Source organism: Polypterus senegalus, chromosome 8, assembly GCF_016835505.1.
Source record: "Polypterus senegalus isolate Bchr_013 chromosome 8, ASM1683550v1, whole genome shotgun sequence".
Taxonomy (NCBI): domain Eukaryota; kingdom Metazoa; phylum Chordata; class Cladistia; order Polypteriformes; family Polypteridae; genus Polypterus; species Polypterus senegalus.
This window is the reverse complement of record NC_053161.1, coordinates 82,407,299-82,432,377: the sequence shown is the minus strand read 5'-3', so window position 1 is coordinate 82,432,377 and position 25,079 is coordinate 82,407,299. Positions and strand designations below refer to the sequence as shown.

The 25,079-nt window shown below is 37.9% G+C and overlaps 1 protein-coding gene across 1 annotated transcript in view; it reads left to right on the top strand.

Moving 5' to 3' along the window:
* Nucleotides 1–25,068, top strand: part of podxl (podocalyxin-like) — a 90,110-nt gene extending 65,042 nt beyond the window's left edge. The window contains exons 5-8 of the mRNA XM_039761356.1: nucleotides 8,449–8,599; nucleotides 10,644–10,699; nucleotides 12,536–12,694; nucleotides 22,693–25,068. Of these exons, the coding sequence (XP_039617290.1) occupies nucleotides 8,449–8,599; nucleotides 10,644–10,699; nucleotides 12,536–12,694; nucleotides 22,693–22,884 (558 nt within the window). The 3' untranslated portion in view covers nucleotides 22,885–25,068. The remainder of the gene's footprint in view (nucleotides 1–8,448; nucleotides 8,600–10,643; nucleotides 10,700–12,535; nucleotides 12,695–22,692) is intronic.
* The last annotated feature ends 11 nt before the right edge of the window (nucleotides 25,069–25,079 follow it).

Sequence of the window (25,079 nt, the reverse complement as noted above, 5' to 3'; positions counted from 1 at the left end):
ATGATATAATATGAATTACAATACCAGTACTTGGATCACAATATCACAATGTTGCTAGCTTTAAAGTTTTTGTAGTATATTAAGTATTTCTGTTCAGTCCTAAAATATTCTTTTTTATTTTTCAATTTCAAATAGTCTTCAGGTTTACATGCTAAAACTGGGATTACTCAGTTATGGTACATAACACACAAATTAGCACATCAATTAAATTCAGCCCTGAGTTATGCCTTATGAAATGTACCTTTATGTTTACAGTAGACTTGTCATCCAGTAAACAAGATTAATATGATTAGTATGATTTTTTTTCTCATTTGGCATTGATAACAGAAACTATTGCATGAACAAATATGAATACTCTGTCTTAATGAATGATACGCCTGTGTGATCTGAAAATAAAAATGCATGCAAACTGCAAAATTTAGATCAGGCTTGTTTTGTCTTGGTAGAGTAAAATGTATTACTCTACCATTTTCCCCTTTTTGTATTATTAAAATGTTGCCTTTGTCAAAATGCCTCAAATCTCACAGACTTACCATTGTTTATAAGGTATTGTACCATATAACTTCTCCCCACCTTCCTTTCCACATTTATAACCTCAGGCAATTAGGTGTAGTAAAAGACAAGCCGGAATTAAGTTACTATTTAAGTAATGTATTATTGATAATATAAGTGAACACTGGCAACTGTACAACCTGATAAATGGTGAAGTGCAGTTTCAGGTGGCACAGAGACTTGTAGTTACTTTAAATGTCTCTAGTTAAGGCACCATTTTGGTTAGCAGGTCGCATGCCTGTCCCAATATGGCTGCTGAGCTGTGCTAGATGATGGGGCTGAAGTTTGAGTTCCCGCTAGGTGGTACCTTTTGCCTGACAATCAACTGTTGTTTAAATCTGGATAACAGCAGGTTTAGCCAATTGGCAGTCTGCATTTCTAATGTCAGGGCCAACTCAGCACATAGTTCCAAATGATTGGCTCTTAATAGTCTAATGTGGCTCATAAGCCAGTCCTCAAGCTTGTTCCCTTCATATATGGCCATTTCTACAGTCTTCAAATAGTGCCAAACAAGCATTAGGCTATGAATAGGCTATAGAGCATGATATGTAAAGGTTTCTGTATGCAGGGAGTGAATCAGACCTGTGTTTTTACTGCATTTTGGTTTCTAATCCTTGAAAGTGACAACAGGTAGCCAATATAAACTAAGGGGAAAACAAAAATGTTCTTCAGTGTAAATATGGAGCATTGCCCACCTATACATCATTTTCACAACTTTTGAGGTTTTAATATGTTTGTCTTGTCAATGCACAATATAATAATGGCTCGTTATTTTGAATTATCATACTCATGAGTCATCATTTGGCTGGTTTTGCTGTGAAGTCTTATGTTACTTCATGTTTTATACTTATGTGCTTGGTTATTGCTTGAACGCTGGGAGGTGGAGATTCAAATGTTTAACATGTTCTCCCTGTTTGTTTTTTTCCCTTCTTTTTATTTGCACTCAATTAAAATTTGAGATTATCTGTAGTGCAACTAATTTTGTAGCATTATTTGTATGTTTTTATTTGTAAAAAATTATACATAATGTGTAGTTTTTTTTTTGTGCTTGTCTTTAGCAACTGATGCTTTAAGTCAGGCTCACAACGAATGTAGTAAGACAACAGCACAGACCCCTACATCACCATGCAACTCCTTCCAGTCACTTTTTTAAGTATTTTAAAGGTAGCCACTTATGTACAAGGTGTTCTGCCGGTGGGACACCACCATATTTCAAAGTTGTTTGTATGTTGCTGTAAACCGACAAGTTAATCAAAAGCACTGATGGTATTTTTACATACCCAAAGGTATATTAATAGTATTCAAATAAATCATAAGTTTACAACATGTCTACTCTCTTTCATTATTGAGTTTTCAAACAATGTTCAGAGCATTCCAATTATGTATAGTTGTCTCTGAATGCTCATTCATATTACATGTCACAGCTGGTGTAATAGGCAGGAAATATACTGCATGTGTGAGAGCTCATCTTCACGCACTGTTACGCACAGTAAGCTTGAGTTACATTCTAATCACAGTTTTGACTTTATTAAGAATGACCCATTTATGAAGGGCTCAGACCTACCCTTGATTTGTAAATATTGCTCATAGCATAATTTCAAAGTATGCTGTTTCTGCTTGTGACTTGCTCACAGCTTAATTCTGGCGCTTCATAGGTGGGATCAATAATGCTATGCCATATTTTTTAACTTGCTTCTAATCGAGCTCGCCCACCTCCCATGCATAAATGAGCGTCCTATGAAATCTCGCACAGCTCTGGTGATCCTCTTTTTTTTTGGGGGGGGGGATTAGGGGGTGTCACCAGATCATACTGTGAACAAGTCTCTTGTGCTTGTGACCCAGCGATGGCCACTAATAAGCCAAAAGTGGCTGAGAAACAATTGTTTAGGTACGTCTGAGGTGTGTGTGACAAGCTCAGGGACCCTGTGCCCAGGGCTGTCAGCAAAGGCATTGTCCCAAACCTCACAACCTAGCACTGGAAGAAGCTGGTATGAAAATGTATACATGTAAGTTTATTCCAGACTGATGCATGAAAAAAGCAACAAAAAAGATAACACCATACTTATGCGGTGTTACTGCAGCAGAAGGCAGGAGAAAATGTGTGAATTGAAGTACAAAAACCGCAATCTAGTGTACAAAATATAACTTCTCTCTGCATCTAGTGGCAAACAGGCATGTAAAATAATTCTAAAAGTAAAGGTTTGAGTGAGTACATAATTATGCATTCATAGTTACAAATTGTTTACTTGTTGCTTCTCACTGATATATAGTATGTGTGGGTTTGTGTATATACAGGTAAAATTCTGTTACAACGAATATCTTTACAACAAAGTTTTCATTACAACGAAGTATTTTTATGGTCCCGACAGTTTCCCCATATGACGCGAGTCTATAGAAATCTCGTTACTATGAAATACATTCAGCAGATACTTTCATTACAACAAACTGCTCAAAAGACCTTGAAATGCCTGAATGAATCATCCACAGAGCAGCTAGTTCTGTGGCCGCAGCTCAGTTGTGCACAATGATTCCCAAACAGAAACATTGTAAAAAAAATTTTCTTTCTTCAAACTTTTTGCCCTTTTTGTTTCTTGCGGTTTTCAGTGATACCTTTTTCTTATTGCTTGTCAACATTTGAAAAACATCCATTGGAATTTAACTCATTGTCATCCTCCTATAGAAACGGCAGACACGAAAAAATGATAACAGTTCATATTAGAAAAAACTTTACATTTTTGCAGCTCTCGATTTCAGCAAAAAAGAAAAAAGATGTTGCCAGTGAATTCGGAATTTCGCCATCAACGCTGTCAACTTTCTTGAAAGACCAAGCAAATAAAGAAGAAAAATCTCAGGCTGCAAACGTATGTGAACTGCTGCATTTGAAGACTTTGAAAAAGCAGTTTTTATGTGGTTTAGTGATGCTCGTTCAAGAAACATTCCTATTAATGCGGCACTCATTCAAGAAAATGTGAGGTTTGTAAATTCTTTTGGGACCTCCCCTAACTAGACAGCATGCCGAAGAGCGTCCCAAAGTCCAAACTCTGCATCTATGGAAGACTGTTTATCTGTTGCCGGGTCAACAGCAGGCTCACAGCTATGCTGCATCTCTCCGCCAATGCCAACAGAAAAGATATCGATAGGTGATGCAAGGAACATTGTAAATGCAGTTAAAAGGATTACTTGCTCACTGATCTGGCCACGACCCTGCCTGACTGCTGTGTCTGTGTATAGCAGAGTGGCAGATCATGCTACAATAAATAAGTGTCTCTTTCCTGTTTCAAGCTGAATAAAGCTGGTTTTGTTAAAGTACTGAGACTCAGCTTTGTGTTTTGGGGTGCAAGACAGGGACTTGTAGCACGACCCTGATCTTTTATGATTTGCTTCTGTGTCGCTTCACTGCAGCGCTACAAGCCTGTTTTTGCCCTGCCCCGGCAACGGACAAACAATCTTCCACAGACGCTGCAATAGTGCTCCTGGACGCACTTCAGTGTGTTGTTCCCGTTGGGTGTGTCGGGGAGGGGTGTCTCAAAAGAGTTCAGAGGCCTCACAATATGAAGAATAAAAGGAGGATTTGGCTCCGGATTGAACACTGCCCACAACATGCTTCTGCATCTAGATAATGTGCGCGTTGAAATCCTCCCACCCAATTGCACAGCAGTGCTTCAGCCATTGGATTTGGGCATCTTTCGCACCCTGAAAGTGTATTATCACAAGGAAATGCTGAGAAAAATTCTCGTCAGCATAACTTCTAGGCAGGAGGAGATTAAAATTAACGCAAAAGAAGCTATTGAAATGATTGCAAACGCCTGGACACAAGTTAAAGAAAGCACTATAGTAACAAATACAGAATCTCATTACAACAAAATTTTCGTTACAACAAAATATTTTTTAGGTCCCTGGGAGTTCATTGTAACATAATTTTACCTGTATATATATACTGTATATATATTTTTTTTCTAAAAAAGTAAAAGAAATTATGTATAATTGCAATTACAACACTTGTTTTGAGAGTTTGTTTATGTGCAAGAGACTAATTGTACCAAAAAGGGGGACACCCTGTGTTAAACTTTGCAGTGTTATGGGATATGACGTCTAAACATGGTATTACAATGAGAGCTGACAGAATGGGTACAAAAGAAAATTGATTCCATAAAATATCTTGGGGATACCATAAAATCAAGTTTCTGGAGAGAAATCCCAATTTTTTGTGTGTTTTATTTAGTTGATATTGGTGTAAACCAGTGGTACTTAAATATAAATCTTAAAGGTTCACTTACCACATTTACTCCCGAGTCAGAATTCCAGAGAACAGTGGGTCCAGTGAGGAAATGGTCACAGGACAGAAATGCGTCCAGAGCAATGTTCCAGTCATTTAAGAACTTATTGTATTTACAAACAAGCATCGCAGTTTTAAAGAGAAAAATGACACCTTGTTTTTTTTAACCAAACCACAGTAAAGGTGTATTTGCCAACCAGAGACACTCATGCAAGTGGTTGTTGGTTAGTCTGAATGAATTTTTTTTTATCATATTCATAGTTGAAAGTTTTGATTCACAGCAATGCATTGAGGCATACATTGTAAGAATTTGAAGGTGAACATTTGCTGCTGTAACCATCTTAATCCAGAATTTGGCATGGTCTCAGCTAGCTTCCTTCAAAGGAGGTCAGTCACCTCATTTTGCAGTAAAGCAGCACTGGCCCAGTCTGGCTTTCCATGGAGAATTCTGTGACACTTTGTAAGCAAATGGATTTCTAATGAACAGTAGAACTTGTTTTCCCAGGCTGAAATCTTCAAATTTTCAGTCAGTTTGTCCAGGAGCTCAACATAATTTTGATGTCTGTGTTTTCCTTTTGTTTGTGCCAAATGTTTTGGGAAGGGAAGCAGGCCCTCCCATATGTTATATTTAAAATCTACAGTTTTCTTTGGAAAGAATGCACTGCTGATATGAGGTCACATATTGTGGTGTTTTTACCCTGGAGACTGACATTTAGGTCAGCAGGGTGGGATTTTATATCAGACAAAAAAAGCAACAACTTCCTTTTATTTTTTTTTCTATATGAAATCCACAAACTATTTAGCTTGTGCATTGCTTTGTTCAGACAGAAAGATTAGCAGTTCTATCTGAGTAGCCCAAATAGTCCCAATACCCTTCTACTGCTTAGCCCCCTAACATTTATTGTGGAAAAGTAAATCATCAAATGTTTTACTAACTTCAGTCAGAAATGTGCACAATAAATGATGATGCCGTACAGATGATGCTTTCAAAAAACTAAGATGTTTCATCACTGTTACCATAACTTCCGAGTACATTTCTCCTAGAATTGCACACAAAATGCCAAATGTGGGGATTATGCAGTGATAGGATATCAGGTTTGAGTGATGCTCTTTCAAGCATTTCACCAATCCCTTGTCTTTCTCTGTCATGGTTGGTAGCTATTGACACCACATGGCTCAGGTCAATCTCTCGCTCACTCTGCATCTGCAATATTGAGGTCTTCCCCTCCTGTGTGGCCATGAAGAGTTTTCAGACCAAAGACATCCTCACAAAATCCCTTCTTTTCTTCATCATAAAATCTAAGAGAGAAAATCAGGTGTGCTTTATCTGTGATAACTGTTGATTCATCCATAGCTAGTGAAATTACTTTTTCCTTTTTAATGGCATACAGTAACTAAGTTGCTTTAGTAAATCTTCAGTAAGTATTTCGGTTGATCATGCTACATTGGAATCTGAACAAAGCTTTTGACTTATTTTTTTCAGTCATTTCATCCTTTTGTTTTTCATCAAGCATAGCTTGTATCGCTTCACTCATACATTCTTTGCTATTTCTGCATCAGAGGAAGGTACCTTAGAGAGACTTCCATTGCATGCTGTTGCTGAGTTAGTGTAATAATAAAATATTCTGCTTGTATATTGTTATGATGACTTCAACTCTTTTATTTTTTGGCTTTTACCTCAGTTTTCTGGTGATAGTTCTCCTCAAAATGTATGATTTTTGTCATAGTGGTGTTTCACGTTACTACTCATTACAGTGAATTTGTTTTTTGGCAGATTTAACACATTGGTTTTGTACTTCCTTCTGGAAGAATGAAAAATTACTTTTTAGTCCATACATTCTTAAATAGACAGTTTTCATTTTCAGCTTTCATGTTCTTTGTTGGGCAGCACGGTGGCACAGTGGTAGTGCTGGTGCCTCGCAGTAAGGAGACCTGGGTCCGCTTCCCGGGTCCTCCCTGTGCGAGGTTTGCGTGTTCTCCCCATGTCTGCAGGGGTTTCCTCTGCGTACTCCGGTTTCCTCCCACAGTCCAAAGACATGCAGGTTAGGTGGATTGGCGATTCCAAATTGTCCCAGGTGTGTGTGTGTGTGTGTGTGTGTATGTGTGCACTGCAGTGGGATTGGCTCCAGCAGACCCCTGTGACCCTGTAGTTAGGATACAGCGGGTTGGATAATGGATGGATGGATGTTCTTTGTTCACACCATTTTTACTTTTTTTCTTTGAGTTTTAACCGTTGTCAATTTGCAGAGTATATGTTCACTGCAGCCTGTGGAATTACAAAGTTGAACGTTAAGGAAAAGCTTGCTTAATGCAGTGTAAAGTGGCAGCCCGAATTCTTGAGCAGTGGTCATCAAGTCACACACACAGTGTTACAGCTTCTGTTATTGAACTAGATACAAGACCACCAGGTATTCATTTTTTGAAGACAAATAGCTTACATAGTACTATTTTTTCTTGTGTGTCGATGGCAAATACAAAATAAGCGAGTTTTGTTCACATTCCAGTTTTAATTGTGTTTGGGTCTGGAGCTGGACCAGAGCTTGCCTAATGAGTACCACTGGCATAAACAAAAAAGTTTTTAATCATATAATTGCTTTCTTTAAAAAAAAAAAGTGTTGCACTCATTACTCTTTAGCTATTTGAAGCTCCTTTATTACACAGGCAGAACAATAGCTATTTATTTTTGGGTATGTAATTTCAACATGATAATGCCAAAAAAATCCTGTGAGGGCATAAGTGGTTAATTAACTTGGTGGTTAGGTAACATTTCAGTCTCAAATTAAGCTGTAAATAACTGCATTTAGTATCACTTAGGATTTAGTCATATCTGAAATGCATGAAGGGGTTGCATACATTTGTTTTTTGAATGCCAATACAAAATCAGGACAAAACATTCTTCAGAATTATTTGCTGACCACAAAGAAATGTTCCTTGATGTCATAAATGTGATACAATTCAAATGGCAATCTGGATCATCCCCAGAATTTCATAATTCTATGAGAAGCTACACCCAGGGTTGTAAAAATCAGGTGGGAGTTTGTTCCTCAAAGGCTTGTCGGGACTTCTTTACCGTTCTCTCAGCAACATTGTATAGCTAAAATCAACCAGCTTCTGGTGAATGTTGGCTAGGCTAACATTTATAACCAAGAAAAACTTTTCTCTTTTTTATCCCATGTTATGTGTTGACACATTAAGGACACATCTTGTGCGTTACTCTTCTATAGACAGGGCAGAAATCATATGGCATCTCATGGATTTGAGAAAGAACAGTCTCAAATGTAATAGTTTGTCCAGATTAAATGTATTGCTAATACGTAGTAAACTAAACAGGAAAACCATTGGATTTCGACCCACTGCTTAATCATTTGCTGTAGTTCACGACAATAGAATCAAGTTGTAATACTTGTAGTGTTTATGTTTTGAAATTAGCCTCTCAATCTTTTTTTTGAGTCCTTAATAAATGCTTTTAATTTAGTATTTTTAAAAATGACTAAAAAAAATTAAAACAACTTTTCTTATGATGAAGTATATCTCATTTTTAGCTTTTTATTTAATCATGTTACAGTAATTGTGAAGTCGAGTGTCTTAATGTTAATGTAGCAATTTTTTTTTTAATGTAGGAAGATTTCAGGCTTTCAGAGACTGCACATAATCTGACCCGGGATCTTTGCAGTAAGCTGAATGGTGGTAATTCGTGTCCCTGTACGCTGAGGCTCAAAGAGAAAAGTGATCAACCTAATGAACTCATTGTCTTGGGAGTTGTTACTTGCAGTAGGTTGTTTTTATTTTCTAATTTATTGCGCTAATATCTGTTTACATACTGTATTCTTGCAATTTTCAACAGCAAATACTTGCATATAATCCACAGAAAGTCATTGACAGATATTTCTGTGTTTTACCTTATTTGTCACAAGCAGTCTTAAATGAAAATTTGAAAATAATGTTAGACTCACCCCACTTTCCACTATAATATCTTTGAATTTAAGGACACTGAATCTGAGCACTGTTCTGGTGGAACCTTTGCACATATTTATCAGAGATCACTCCCATGTTTTCAGAGAAAAACCCAGATGATAGTGTAGGAAATGAATTTTTAAAGACATGTTGCACCCAAGTGCTAGATAGGAAGCTCTTCAACTAGTTCTCGTAGTTTTCCACCTTCATATTCCCATGAAAACTGTGGCATACAGTCTTTTTTTACCTCAGTAAAGAAGGGTGTATATTCTTTTACTATTTGCTTACCTGTTACCTATTCACGACAATGGATGCATCATCCCGACCAGGCATGCCATTTAAACAACACCTTTTTCTCTTGTACGCAATAAAATGTCATCTCTCTAAATTTCTGTCTATTCTGACAGAATAAGAAGAGAGAAAAAATACTCCCAGAGAGCAGAAAATGTACAGTAAATGTTTGATTTTGTGTTGTTTCCACCTCAACAAATTTTAAGGTAAACTGCCATTTTTCAGCTTAAAATATACTTCAGATAATATTCTGAACAATACTTAAGCCATAAAGCAAATTATTATTTAAATTATTTATTTTTTTATTTTATTCAAATTGCATTTTTCTCATAATCACATATCTAACAGAAACAGTTTGTGGTAGAGAAATTCCAATTTCAGAAATGGATTCAACACACCTATTGTATATTTATAAAATATATATATATTTTTTTTCGCATGGGAGGATTTTGATGTAGGCCACATGCCCACTGCCCAAAATACACTACAACAATTAGACAAATTAGATACCCACTTGCCACCCAGGTAACCTGTCATAGTAACGTAGCTCTAATTGATGGTTTACAGTGACGTATGAATGATTCTCATTGACTAAAAGATATCCATGCCCATTTTGCCTTGTTATTTTAGGATTACTTACAATGTTTGTGATTTGGAGTCATCTATATAACTCTATGCCAACTCTGCCAACTCTAACCCTCCTACCACATCATGGGATATGCACGACAGAGCCACGCATGCCAACTGTAACCATCCTCCCGAGTCCAGCGTTGCTCTCGAGGCACGCAACAACTCACCAAACACAGCCTCAGTCGCTTTCGTCTGTGCAAAAGTCCAAAAGCACCTCTGAGCCACGTTGACTTTACACTGCACACAAGACAGAGAGCCACGATCGCCTACTCTAACTAAGGGCAAGCAAGACAGAGAGCCATGCCCGCCAACTCACAGAGCCCCGCCCACCAACTCTAAGACCATGGGATACGCACACATTTAGTGTATAAATGGATATAAATAATTGCATGTAAACAATTCGCCAAAATCTGTTGTATGTAAACGATACTGTTTAAAACGTTATTGTTTTTTCATCAGAAAACCCGGTTTTCACGTCTACCTGTATTAGTTTAAATGGCACTTTTACCACTCACAATAGGGCGGACACGCTGACTTATTGTGTTGACTGGGCAACACAGTGAATGCGGCATCTATCTATATATGTCTATGTTTTCCATAGCCTGCTACAGGAAGGTACTCTCTCGACCATTGACATTGGTTTCGCTTCTTGCTATTTTCGTTATATTGCGGCGGTGGTTTCCTAAGCCTTTGTTATACTGAATTCCTTTCTCACCGTTTTTCGTTCCTATTCTTACAGTACACTGCCGTAAACTTAACTTTATCATACTAACAAGAACCCAAACCAAACATTAAAACAATAATAACAACAAAATAAGACAAATGCTTACAGTTAAATATGTTGTGTATCTTTTTTGCTAATTGTAAAATACAAAGAAATAGATGTTTCTAACAGCTGTAAATTACATCTGCCTAATGCCAGTTTTTTTTATCTTTCTAGTTCGCATTGAAGATCTGAAAGAAAGGTTTCAACAGATAGACAGTTCTATAACAGGAGTAAGATTTTTATTATTATTTACTGTTAGATATGTTAATGTTCTTTTGGTGTAGATGCCAGATCTTGACTATACAGTCATATGAAAATGTTTGTTAATCCCTCTCAGCCTGCATACTAATTTACTTTCAACAAAAAAGATAACAGTGGTATGTCTTTCGTTTCCTAGGAACATCTGAGTACTGGGGTGTTTTCCGATCAAAGATTTTTAGTGAAGCAGTATTTAGTTGTATGACATTAAATCAAATGTGAAAAACAAAATTTGGGTCCCCTTGTAATTTTTAACTGCTCAATACTGATTACTTGCAACACCAAATTGGTTGGATTAGCTTGTTAAGCCTTGAACTTCATAGACAGGTGTGTCCAATCATGAGAAAATGTATTTAAGGTGGTCAATTGCAAGTTGTGCTTCCCTTTGACTCTCCCCTGAAGAGTGACAGCATGGGATCCTCAAAGCAACTCTCAAAAGATCTGAAAACAAAGATTGTTCAGTATCCTGGCTTAGGGGAAGGCTACAAAAAGCTATCTCAGAGGTTTAAACTGTCAGTTTCAACTGTAAGGAATGGAATCAGGAAATGGAAGGCCACAGGCACAGTTGCTGTTAAACTTGGTCTGGCAGGCCAAGAAAAATGCAGGAGTGTCATATGCGCAGGATTGTGAGAATGGTTACAAACAACCCACAGATCACCTCCAAAGACCTGCAAGAACATCTTGCTGCAGATGGTGTATCTGTACATCGTTCTACAATTCAGCACAATTTGCACAAAGAACATCTGTATGGCAGGGTGATGAGAAAGAAGCCCTTTCTGGACTCACGCCCCAAACAGAGTCACTTGTTGTATGTCAATGCTCATTTAGACAAGCCAGATTCATTTTGGAACAAAGTGCTTTGGACTGATGAGACACAAATTGAGTTATTTGGTCATAACAAAAAGCGCTTTGCGTGGCAGAAGAAGAACGCTGTATTGCAAGAAAAAACGCCTGCTACCTACTGTCAAATTTGGTGGAAGTTCCATCATGCGGTGGGGCTGTGTGGCTAGTTCAGGGACTGGGGCCCTTGATAAAGTCGAGGGTCAGATGAATTCAACCCAATATCAACAAATTCTTCAGGATAATGTTCAAGCATCAGTCACAAAGTTGAAGTTACGCAGGGGTTGGATATTCCAACAAGTCAATGACCCAAAACAGTTTGAAATCTACAAAGGCATTCAAATGCAGAGGGAGAAGCACAATATTCTGGAATGGCCGTCACAGTCGCCTGACTTCAATATCATCAAAAATCTATGGGATGATTTGAAGCAGGCTGTCCATGCTCGGCAGCCATCAAATTTAACTTAACTAGAAAGATTTTGTATGGAAGAATGGTCAAAAATACCTCCATTCAGAATCCAGACCGTCATCAAAGGTTATAGGAGGCGTCTAGAGGCTGTTATATTTGCAAAAGGAGGCTCAACTAAGTATTGATGTAATATCTCTGTTGGAGTTCCCAAATTTATGTACCTGTTCAATTTTGTTATGATGCATATTGCATATTTTCTGTTAATCCAATAAATTTAATGTCACTGCTGAAATACTACTGTTTCCATAAGGCATGTCATATATTAAAAGGAAGTTGCTACTTTGAAAGCTCAGCCAATGATAAACAAAAATCCAAAGAATTAAGAGGGGTTCACAAACTTTTTCATATGACTGTATTCTGACCAAAAAATTTAGACTTTCAGGGAAAGTTGACTTGTTTGCCATGGATAATTAGTAGTTTTTATTGTATTATTTGGAAATGATTATGTTCTAAAGTGGTAATCATGTTTGATTGGTAAACTGTTTCTATTCTTGTATAGATAAACATCACTGTGGCTCAGCTGAAAAAGGATGATGGTAACAAACCTGTTAATCAAACATTGATAGCCATTCTCACTTCAGTTGGTGTGCTTCTGCTTTTACTGTTGGGCATCATTTCGTGTACATGTTACCAAAGAAGGAATTTTGGAAAAAAACGGGTATGTCTTTATTGATTTCAATAATAATTTTTTTTTGTGTTAGTTCACAAGCCCCTCTAAAGCAGGGGTGCCCACACTTCTTTGTCTTGCGAGCTACTTTTAAAATGACCAGGTCGAAATGATCTACCTACATTAAAAAATTATATATATGTATATACAGTATTTGTGAGTATACTTTATACATAAAATATATGTTGTCGTACCTTGCATAACTGAATAACCTTTATGGCACAGTAACAATTCAATACATTTATGGTCACTACAGTATTTAGATTTAATAATCTTCATGTGGGAAAAGGCTGAGTCGCATAAATAAGTAGAGCCGAATAATGCAGTCAAGGAGGTAGCACATTTCCTCCTGTTTGGGTACTTTTCCTCTGTAAGTTCCAGAACTGTCCATGAGCCCCAGACTTCAGCTAAATGTCATCCTGCAGTGTCAAAATCTCATCCTCCACTGTAGAGGAGTTTTAGGTGAAACAGTGTTGCAATTTTTCATGCAGGTGAATCACCCTCAACATCTTCTCTAAATGGATAGCATTTAAATGTAGCGATTGGCTCAAGTAAAGCTGAGTCTTGAAACCGTCTGTCAAAGTCTGACAGACAATTTTCAATCTGCTCTGTGTAGTGTATGCTGTCAAGTTGCGCACACACCTTCCATTGCGTCTCCAGCTCTGACAAAAGGTTTTGGATGTTCCCCAAATCAAGGCACTGCAGCTTTGAGAACAGATGTTGCATTTTTCGTTTGAAAGCATTAACTGAGCTAATCATATTGACCATGGTTTTCTCTTTTCCTTGCAGCTGTAAATTAAGCTCATTCAACATGTTGGTCAGATTGGAAAAAAAATGCCAAGTCTAGCGGCCATTGATCATTATTAAGTTGCTTGTATTCTGCATGTTTAATGACAAGAAGAAACTCATTTTTTTCTGGCCAGTGGTCTTGAAATCTCAGCATGAATTTCTCCCTAGCCATCTGCCTCAACAAAGGCACCTTTTATCATTTCATCATGGAAGGACTTCTTATGCTTAATGATCGAGTGACTGACCCGGAATGATGCTTCAGTGTGTCTGCCTTTGCTTTTGAATTCAGCCAAGTGAAAAATGACGGCTGTCCGATTAACTGAGATTTTAGTTCCCTCTCCTTTCTCTTTCTCAGATCGCTTTTCGGAAGGAAGTCTGTTTCTCAGTTTTTATGAACAGTTTGAAAGTGCCTTTCCACATTTTAATTCTTTGGAATAGCAATGATAGATTGACAGATCAGACAAACGCACTTTGATTGTGACATTGTGAGAGAAAAAAATCCTCTTCCAATTCCACATCCAGCACATAAACATTTTTTTTTAAATCCCTTCTTTATTCGATATAAATTGGAAGGCTAATTAGATCACAGCCAGAGTTTTGCAGTAGCTCACGCGTTTGATCATGTGTGTGGGATGACCAGTGTGTTAGAAGAGAAGAGATCTCAGACTGGCTGCCCTGTATGTCAGTCAAGTGGCAAATGCCACAGGGAGGACATATGATAGACTAACATTAAAAAAAAAATTTTTTGAATGCAACGCGATCTACCTGCACTTCCTTTCCGATCTACCGATAAATCGTGATCGACGTATTGTGTACCCCTGATCTAAAGAAAGGAACAGTCTCAATAGCACTATAGTGCAAGTGACATTTATTTTCAAAAGTAACAAACATTCATAAATGTTTGTCAGCCAATCCCCATACTGTCCATCCTACTCACAGTAATGTTGAAATGGTGAAACAGTCTTTACAAACTCACATAACATCTTCCTCCCTTCTCCCAAGACATAATGGCCATTACTGCTTGAAATGACAAATGTTTAATTCATTATTCACATATGACAGCAAAGCCACATTTTTCCTTAAATACACTTCAAATACCACTGTCATCTGCAACGATGATGACATTAAAAGACAATTCCAGGATGCTGGGCTAAGAGTTTGAAAGGAAAAGCCATTATCTGAAACTGGCAAATAAAAAGAAAAGATTAAAATGGCAAATAAACTCGGGCATTAGCTGGAATCTGACTGGAACCGTCCATTATTGTCAAGCTTCCTGGGGTTGTCTTTACTCCATTTTAGATGAATATGATATTTGTTCTGTATTTAATGAAGAAGCTGTCTGAGGACCAGTAAAGTGTTTATTTCTCAAACTGCTCACTCTGGTGTTCTTATCCTTGGATGCAGTTGCCCATCTGGGTCTTCCATTTCTTTTTCTATCCTGGATAGATGAGTTACCTCTCTTTTTCAAGAAAGTAACAGACACTTTGTAAAAAAAAAAATATATATATATATATATATATATATATATATATATATATATATATATACATATATATATATATACAGTAATCCCTCCTTGATCGCAGGGGTTGCGTTCCAGACCCCCCCGTGATAGATGAAAATCCGCGAAGTAGAAACCATATGTTTGTATGGTTATTTTTATATATTTTAAGCCCTTATAAACTCTCCCACACTTTTTATAAATATTCCCTGCACAGTTATACAGCATAATCCCTTTGTATTCTCTTAGATATTAGGTAAAATTCATTGACATTATGTATATAAACACACTGTTTATATACAGTAAAACCTAAATATTATTTTAAAGATATTGAGTGTCTCCGATATCACATATATTACAGCCATTATGATAGACAGGCCACCAGCAATAAATACGTACAATGCAAGAAAAATAGTATACAGTAAATGTGTGTACAGTGACACTAAACGTACGTACATGTACTAAGTACTGTAAGTAGAAAATTAATTATAGTTACTCACCAACAATGACAGGATGACTTGTCCGATAACAATGAGTTTAATTTTACTGCACAACAAAGGAGAGCGTTACAGTTCTTCCAAAGTAGCCACTTCAGGCGATTGTGTAGCACTGCCGTTGTTCTTCTTCTGGCAGTCTTCAATCCAAATCCCTAAAGCGGATTCCATCCAGACTACTGCCTTATTACATCCACAAACAACTCGTTTTGCACCCTGGTTAAAAGGACACTGTGGCTGTAGATCTTATATTCCTTTCCTACTTTTTAAATAAATTAGAATCATAGCCTCATTGAAGCAGTAGCAGGAGCAGATCGTTTTGGAGCCATAATGAATGGCTTGACTATGCACAAAGATAAACACAAAAGAGCACAAAAGTTAACTCTTTAAACAGCGAAACACATTGATGCTGAATGAGCAAGACGAGACTTCCTGGTTAACATCGCATTCAGCACACAGGAACTTAACTGCGTGCTCTGATTGGTTAGCTTCTCAGCCATCCGCCAATAGCGTCCCTTGTATGAAATCAACTGGGCAAAGCAACTGAGGAAGCATGCGCCATAAATTAAAAGACCCACTGTCCGCAGAAATCTGTGAACCAGCGAAAAATCCATGATATATATTTAGATATGCTTACATGTAAAATCCGCGATAGAGTGAAGCCGCGAAAGTCGAAGCGCGATATAGTGAGGAATTACTGGGATTCCTGGCAATCTTTCACTTGAAATAACCTTCATTCTGCAAAAATAAATAAATAAACCAACATGTTTCTCACTTACCTTGCAACCAAAGTGAACAGAATAGCCGGTTTCAGTGGTGCTAATGCAGTTAGAAAGGTTTACCTAATAGCCAATTGGCATTAACATGTGACAAATTAAGGATATGCTGACGGAGGGCACCATTAGGACACCTGCAGCTGAAAATACTTTGCAGACACATATGAAAATCAGTCATTTCAAACAGTAATAGCAATTAGAAACACTAGTAACGTCTTGGATGTATTTTAAAATCAGTTATTGGTTTCTATGTTGCATATATGCATGTACAGTACATACTGTATAAACAAAAATATACACCAATGAAAAATTATTTCTTAAAACGGAAGGGCATATTTGTAACATTTGGATTATGAAGAGGCTACAGATAACAAAGAAATAGATCAAACTTCAGAGGTCTAATGCAGAGGATGTCATGCCACTTTCCAGCTTTCATTTTTACTGCTGAGCTGCTAAGATGAGACTTTGGAGACTAAAATTCTGGAAAAAAAACAGAACTGGGACACTTGTTAATTTTTTTTTCACTGCAGCATCTTAGTTTCTTAGAGTGAATGTGATACAGTACATCTGTGTTTTGTACTAATAATGTGACTACCAGTTCATAGAATTTTATTGTCATTATTTTTGAGTGTGCCATGTTGCCATTTTATGATGGTGCTGTCAGAATGCCGTGCGCCATTGCCAGGGGCCTAACTCCCAGAAGACACCATGTCAACAATGCTTTGCTTCATAACCTGCACTGCGTTCAGTGCAACATCCCAAATTAAGGGTTGTAAACTACAATGACTAAAGTGTGTGAGCTCTTCATAGTGGATGCCATTTGGTTTTTGACTCAGAGCAGTTCTCCTTCCGGGTCTGTTAACAGCTTGGCGGCAGGTTTTGGTGATCGTATGTCTTTTGTTATCAGCCTCTGGCTTTTCTCCTTCGGACATTGCTAACAGCTTTGTTCTTTGGTTTTGGTAACCGTTTCTGATCTGTGGAACTGCAGTTTCCTGTCTCAGTCCGGTTAACACCGTCTTTGTGGTTAGCCTCATTCAGCTGGAACTTACAAAGCAGGTCGGCAGTGTCCACACCGCTGGTCCTGCAGATCATCTCTGGCTTTCATAACTTGCATAACAAGTTGAACCTGTTTGGTTAGAGACATGGAGAGGAAATTCTGCATGTAGAATAACAACCCAAGAGAATTGTATATGTCCACCCTACAGAGATTTGTATAATGATAATATATTTTTATTAGGCCTGGGAAAGTTGACGTTTTATTTTTTGTAATTAATGTGGCCTGCTTAACATGTTAAAGAGTACTGGGCCGGCAACAAGCCAAACCCCTCATGCAGTGCACTGGTCAGGGAGGAATTTTTAAATTTTTTTTAACATTATGAAACAATAATACAAAAAAGTTACACGTGTACATAAAGAATTACATTCACATATAGTACTGGATTTATATACTACCTTTCAAAATTTAATGAAGTAAACTTTTCATTTAAAGTCTTAACATTTCGTATTATGCGGTTCACAACAATAATGGCACATGTCAATACGTAGCACTGGTGTTCATTTTCTTGATTTATACATACTGACACAGGGGAGTGGGAGGAAAGGGGGTGGGCACAGGGGGGTTTATGGCAGTGCTGGTGCAATGTTAGAGAAAAGAGTTGCCAAGGTAAAATGTTTCTGTAAGAAGATCAAATCAAAGTCGTATCACAAGGGCTAAATAAGTTATAGTATCTTTGAGTGGCACTAGAACCAAAATAAGTCTCTAGTACCTGTGTATTTAACTCACCAGTCTGCCAGTCCACTGCCAGTGCTGACTGCCCTAATATAATGTCAAAATTGTATGAAGCAGATGTGTAATGATTATCACTACCCATTATTCCAGTATGCATTATCTTTGCTAATTTCTGTGAAGAATGCAACATACTCATGCAAGTAATGCACAGTGTCTGTTTTTAACCGAGCTAGCAGCTATGCAGATCTTTTTTAGCGTGCCAGGAGCAAAGGTATTTGTCTGTGGTGGCACATTTTTGTTACCCCAAAAGAATCCCAAAGCACACCCTGATTCTACCAACCACAAAAGCATTAAATCTCTCACAGTTGTTCAAAGGGGCTCAGCAGCTCGGAGATTGCCGTTCACAGACCCAGCATTTGTGTAAAGTATAATTTTCATTGTTGATGGTGATGAACAATTGAGGATAGCATTTGCAGAGTTTTAACACACGTTTTAATGTTTTCCCGTTTAAGAGATGCATATTCTTTCAGTTATATCAGTTTTTAGTAGTACATTCAAAGTCAGCAGTCGCTTTGATCATATCATTTTACTTTGCCACATCTGTGTCTTCTCATATGCTATGCCAGTTTGATAATTCATACATTGGCCTCATTTTCTTATTGACTTCTTTTCAACTTGCCTTTTAGAAAGGCATTCAAATTCCGGTTCAATTTGCTCAAGTAGCAGTTTGTTAAAAGTTCAGGTTTACGGTCATTGTTTAAGTTTAAACTAGGCCATTATTTTTTTTAATTCCTTTGTGTTGATTCTACATTAATTTTAGGATTCAGTGTGTATTTACTTCATGATTTGTATATTTTATAATTATGTTTTAATGTTGGAAACAATTAATTGTGATTAATTACATACATTTATGCAATTAATTAAATTTAATTCATTTCCAGCCCTAAGTTTTACCTTTTGAACGACAGTGCCTTAAATCTAACCTTGTTTTACCACTGTACATTCAAATTAAAGGCCTTGTTTAACGAAACCTGGCCACCCTTCTAATCTGTTACAGCTAGAAACTAAGATAAATAAAAAGGTAGTATTTCCAAGTGTGTGGTGGGCTGGCGCCCTGCCCGGGGTTTGTTTCCTGCCTTGCGCCCTGTGTTGGCTGGGATTGGCTCCAGCAGACCCCTGTGACCCTGTAGTTAGGATATAGCGGGTTGGATACTGGATGGATGGATTTCCAAGTGATGAAAGGGTTTCAATAAAACACATTTGTTGATTACCTGAGACAACTCTGCAATTGTGACCTTTAAATTCAAGTTTCAGATCATCAGTGGAAGATAATCAACATGTGGAAAACATGGTCTAACTCGACTCCAAATTGTGCATCACATGCATCTCTCTCAACTCCAAAATGTATGTGGGTGAAGGAAGACCTTGTAAGGCCGACACATTTGCAAATGAAGCGTAGCTTAGCAATTCGAATCTGTGTAATCCTCTAACAGCTCCACTTGAGACCACACCTGACTGGACTTCACCGTTTTGACAACTTTAAACCAAACTAGTAGCGTGCCTTCTTACCCTGCCCAACTGGAAGAGTTTAACTCACCTGCAATAGCATCATTTGAAGGTGGATCACTTATTTTACTTAAAATTGTAATTACATTTGTCAGGATCTTACAGACATTTATCAGTATTGTCCTGTAATTTACTGAGCAAGTCTGAACCATTCCAAGCATTTGAAAATGTCGAGACATTATATATAAGTATTAAATCTTTCTCGTCTCTGCTTTTGAGATGGGTAGGAGAGGCAAATCTAAGTAAGATGTAGTACTCTATTTCTTATTAATATATGTCGATTATGAGGTTTTCATCAACAGATTCTGCAGGCTGCATTTACACTCTATGAGGTCAGTCATGTAACATCCATCCAGTGTCTAGTTACGCTGTTATCATCTTTATAATAGATGTTGTGGCTGTTCCATGAGCTATGTCATACCTCTTGCAGAATGCAGTTACACTCATCTCAGTTTCATTGCGGTGCATGCAGCACAGTAGAAACATAACCAACATGAGTTAAACATTGTAGGACAAAGTGGGCATTGCACGATTTTGTTAGATACATAAGGCCTTGCAGAGCTGCACAAAGCCCGTTACCTTCTGTCTGCCAGCATACCTGAAGGATTCTGTTCAAATTGATGAACTGTCCTGCTGTTCTGTCAACATTTGGTCAGTCTGCACCGAGTCTCATCTGATAACAAAAGGTTATTAATCAGAATTAAGTTGACATGTCAGCAGAGACCCCTACAGGCAAAAAGTCACATTGGTCAGAGAGACAGATGGCTGTATAGCCCTGATGGACAAAACTTTGCACCAGTTATCAAGCAGGAGGCCCGGGGTCTTGTATAAACTGTGCGTACGCCCAAAAATGTTGCCTGCACCTGTTTCCACACTCGCATCGAGATGTGTAAAAAGTAAACTTGCTGTAAAGCTACACACATATTCACAGCCGCCTCAGACCATGTGTACGCACGTTTCTGCTTGGTTTTGTAAGCAGGAGGCACCCAACATCAAAGCAGTGCTGCTGTTTCTGTGTGGTTTCCTTTTCTCTTTTAGATTTGCATCCGTGACGTGGGCTTTATTGAAATTAATTGCATATCGTTTACAAATGTAAAGCTCTTGATGGTAATCAATCTGTAACAATACAGTAGTGCATGGAATGGCCAAACTATTCCAACTGCCATGGCACGTCTCGCCAATGCAGCCAGGCATAGAATTCACTTGAGCTCCATATGCACAAAACTCAGCTTAAAATGTTTCTCTCATTTAGAAATCCAGCCTGCACACATTACAATCGGGCCCCAAGCTCACCAGGTCACATGTTTTGGGCGTTCACCAAATTAACATCATTCTGGACCAAAATCTTTTAAGTGCCTTTCAGACAGCCTTGGTGTCACAATCCCTCCTAACCCATTAACAGCTGTGCTTGGTGTTCTTCTTGATGGGCTTAAAGTGGAGAAGGACAAACAAACTGTGATTGCCTTCACTACACTATTTCATGTAAACTTATCTTGCTCAACTGGAAGAATCCTAACTCTCCTCTTTTAAGTCAGTGGGAAACCAAAGTTTTATCCATCCATCCTTTATCCAACCTGCTATATCCTAACTAGAGGGTAACAGGGGTCTGCTGGAGCCAATCCCAGCCAACACAGGGTGCAAGGCAGGAAACAAAGCCCGGGCAGGGCGCCAGCCCACCGCAGGGCCTGATGTTTTATACAATTTGAAATTGGAAAAAAACATATTCTGTTAGAGGATCTGTGCAAAACGTTTTTAAAACCTGGCAGGATCTAATCAATAATATTTTAGAGTAAGCACTTCGACTACTTTCTGTCTTTACTACTCTTAAAAATGTTACTCTGGCTGTTGGCCTTAATTTGTTTCTCATGGGTGGGGGTTAAGTTGAATTTACAAACAGTGTGAGACCCTTACACTCAAGACTCACCTTTCCAGGTTGACTGTGATATCCGAGTTATTTGGGGCACTGTGCGACTTTCTGAACTTGAACTTTTGAGTGCCTTGGCCACAATGTGCCACTCCATCAATTGCCCTTGTTGTGCTTACACCACTGCTTATGCTACCAAATAGTATGTTTTTCCTTGCCTACACTTCACTGAGCAGGAGCACCATTTTACATTCATTGAAATGTTTATATTTTACATGTGCTTTTGCCATTGTCTTTTAGCAAAACACTGAACACAGGGGACTATTTATATTGATGTGCATATTCAAACAGATGACATTCTGGGAGGAACACCAGAAACCAGTGGTAAAATATCCTCCATTTCCATTGTAATAAAGTATTGACAGTAGTGTAGCTGCATATAGCTGGCCTGTGGATCGATACCAAATTTTGATGGTTTCAGTGGGCCATTTACATATTCTCTCAGCGTTTTGTCACAAATTCCGGACAGCCCCAGTGGTCCACATATGCAGTTTTATTTTGTAGATCATTCCAAATCAGCCCAGTGAAACTGGTGTCCTGTTCAAGGTTATTTCATCCAGGATGGACTCCCTTAATAGTAATTCTTTACACAAAGTTATGAAAATCTGAATTTTTCCCAGACTGCATTTGGACACTCTAAAGACACACAAACAACCCTGTCCCCCACCTGCCCTTCACTATTGGGCTTCCCTACCTTCCAGCTCATGACTCTTTATCCCAAACTCATCTCCAAAGTTAGGACTTCAATAGCTGCTGGCAAGGAGTGGATATTGAAATCTTCACTTACAGCCTTCTTCTTGTCCGAGTCACCCAGGGGCTTACTTTGGGTGATGGAGAAAGCTTATGAAATCTAACAGCCACCATGTCAAAGTATCCTCTGACCCTTTGCAACACCCTGCCTTGCTGGTTTGGGTCCTGAGTGGAGGCCAGTGTTGCTTTTTATGGTACTCATCCTAAATTCAAGGACAGTTTTTACTGAGTGTCCAGTTTCAATGCTTTAAAATGGCCATCTTCTGTACTTTCTACTTCACAGATATGTAGTCTCAGTCCTGGAGGCCCATAGCATGACTTCTTTCAATTAGACACAAATTCCTATTTCAATTAAACAAATGTTTGTTGCAGAAGGTTACTGCATTTAACAAAAAAAAAATCAGCTTATAGTATGTTTATTTGAATGCACCTTATATTTGATCCTTCATTTTTTTTGTAGCACCATCTTACGGAGGAAATGCAGACAGTTGAAAATGGTTACCATGATAACCCGACATTGGAGGTGATGGAAGTTCAACCAGAGATGCAGGAGAAAAAGGCCAACTTGAACTGTGAATTCAATGACAGCTGGATTGTGCCAATTGATAACTTCACTAAGGAGGACCTGGACGAAGAAGACACCCATCTGTAGAGCAGAAAGGCCCAGAGACTAAAACTAAATAAGCAGGAAGAAAAATGTGGAAGTCTTACAGTGAACTTGTGTAAGCCAAGTGCTTGTGCTCACTAGAATTTAGGATTATTACAATTATGGCATTTTTTTTTTTTTTTTTTATCTTTTTCCTTTTACAAGAATTGTTATAATTAAAAAGGATCCAGTCTCCATAGTATTTGATGATAGTTTATGGAATGTGCGGCTCAGGAAAACAACTTGCTACAATTATCGTTAACGTCTTGTGACATATAAAGACACATATCTCACTTTTTAAATGTAAATAGTGTGTTACAACTAGACTGGCGGAGCCTGAACCACGTGACCAAAACCAAACCTACCGACAGCACACGAGTAGTGTGGCCCTGTGGTCAGTTAGAAGACTCTCATCCCAGTGCCTGAACATGACGACTTACAACTGGTACACGCAGACCTGCCCAGTTATGTATGGCATTACCTGCTAAATCGGCGGCCTTTAAAGTATGCCTAAGCACTGGATTGTGATACACAACAAGTCGTTCCGAGATGTACATTTGGCAAAGAACTCAGGAAGAGCAAATGTAGAATTGTAATAAGCAGCTGGAAACTCCTGCCTATTTCATATTCTTACAGAAGCTGTTATTTGTCAATTAAAGCACAATGTTTGTGATTACTATAAGATAAATCCATTTAGTTTTGTAACAAACAGCTTAGCATTACATTTAAAACAGTTAAACATTGGGCAAATTCGTCAAATCACCTGCATAAACATCTTGTCAAAAATAAGGCGGCCATTAGCGTTCAAGCTTCAAAATAAGCATGCAGCTGCCATTCAGCAGAAGGCACCCGCATCCACAAAATTTCACTGGAGAGCAAAAGGAACAGTTCAGTGAGAGCCTAAAAAAGCCAACGCAGCTTTATATGAACACTCAAGTGAAAAGGCATAATGGGGGACAGAAATGTGCATGTGTAGCAAAAGGCCAGCAACAGAAAACCTTAAGGGACTTGGGGGCGGCGTAACACTTTTTGACAATTTCATTTGCATTCTTTATTTGTAGCTGTTCACACAATCACATCTACACTTTTGCCAAAAAGTTACTTTACACTGTAAACTTATTTTATGTATTATGTGCACATATTTTAATATTGCAAAGATGATTAGGTGTTTTATTGTTTACTTTGAAAGTCATTTATTGCTTTTAAACTTGGGTATATTTGAACTGTCAATGTTTTTGTTTACTCTTTATTCATAATTGTGTGTCAAACAGCGTCCTCTGTTTAATGCAGACAACTTCAAGAACTTTGATCAAAAGTATAAATTGGTGAGCTGAGTATTAATATCTGTGCCATGTAATCTTTGTAGAGGTGCATCTGCTTTCGTGTATCTTATCTGTTGATATCGACTACGTCGTGCTTGATGTCACGTAGTGTAACGAGCAGGACGTGACTGACTGAACAGGTTTAGGTGTTTTGTATGTATAGTCACAGACATTGAAAAAGTTTCTTTTTAATATAAGAATGTAAACAAGTAGCTAGTTAATAATCATACACAATATGCTTGAACCCAACTTCATTTGAAAGTGGTCAAGTAGAAACTGACAGCCTGGGTGCTTAAGGCTTTTAAAAAAAATACTTTTGTAAAGATTTTTTTATCATTTGAAAAGGAATATTTATGAAACTTTCCTGAAGAAATAGAATACTAGAGAACAGTAGTCTGACACACTGGAATTTGCAGTAGTTTTTTGAGGTTCTTAAATGTTTTTCCTTCATAGCACTTGAGTGAATAAAATCATTTCAAACAGAAAACTTTGCCACTAAGAGCTTTCTATTTTGGCGAAGGATGCCGAGGGCACCAACAGACGTGACGTACACACCGACATGTCTGCAAAAGTGTTGGGCACAAAAATACTGAGATGTGCAGTGGGTGAGCCGAGATGTACCCGAGGTGTCCCACCATGAAAGAACAGTCAAGTTAATGGCAAAAAGTTAATAACAACTGATACCAAGCAGCCAGTAGCAACAGTGTTTTCATGTACCTATACAATTGTGATTTCCTAAAATATTTCTATTAAAAAACTGAATATTTAATGATAGTGGGAAATGTCACAAATACGGTTAATATTTGTTCAAGTATTATGCTTTGACACTGTTTAAAGAAATATATTAAAACTTTTTACCATAAAGAAATAAACACAAGA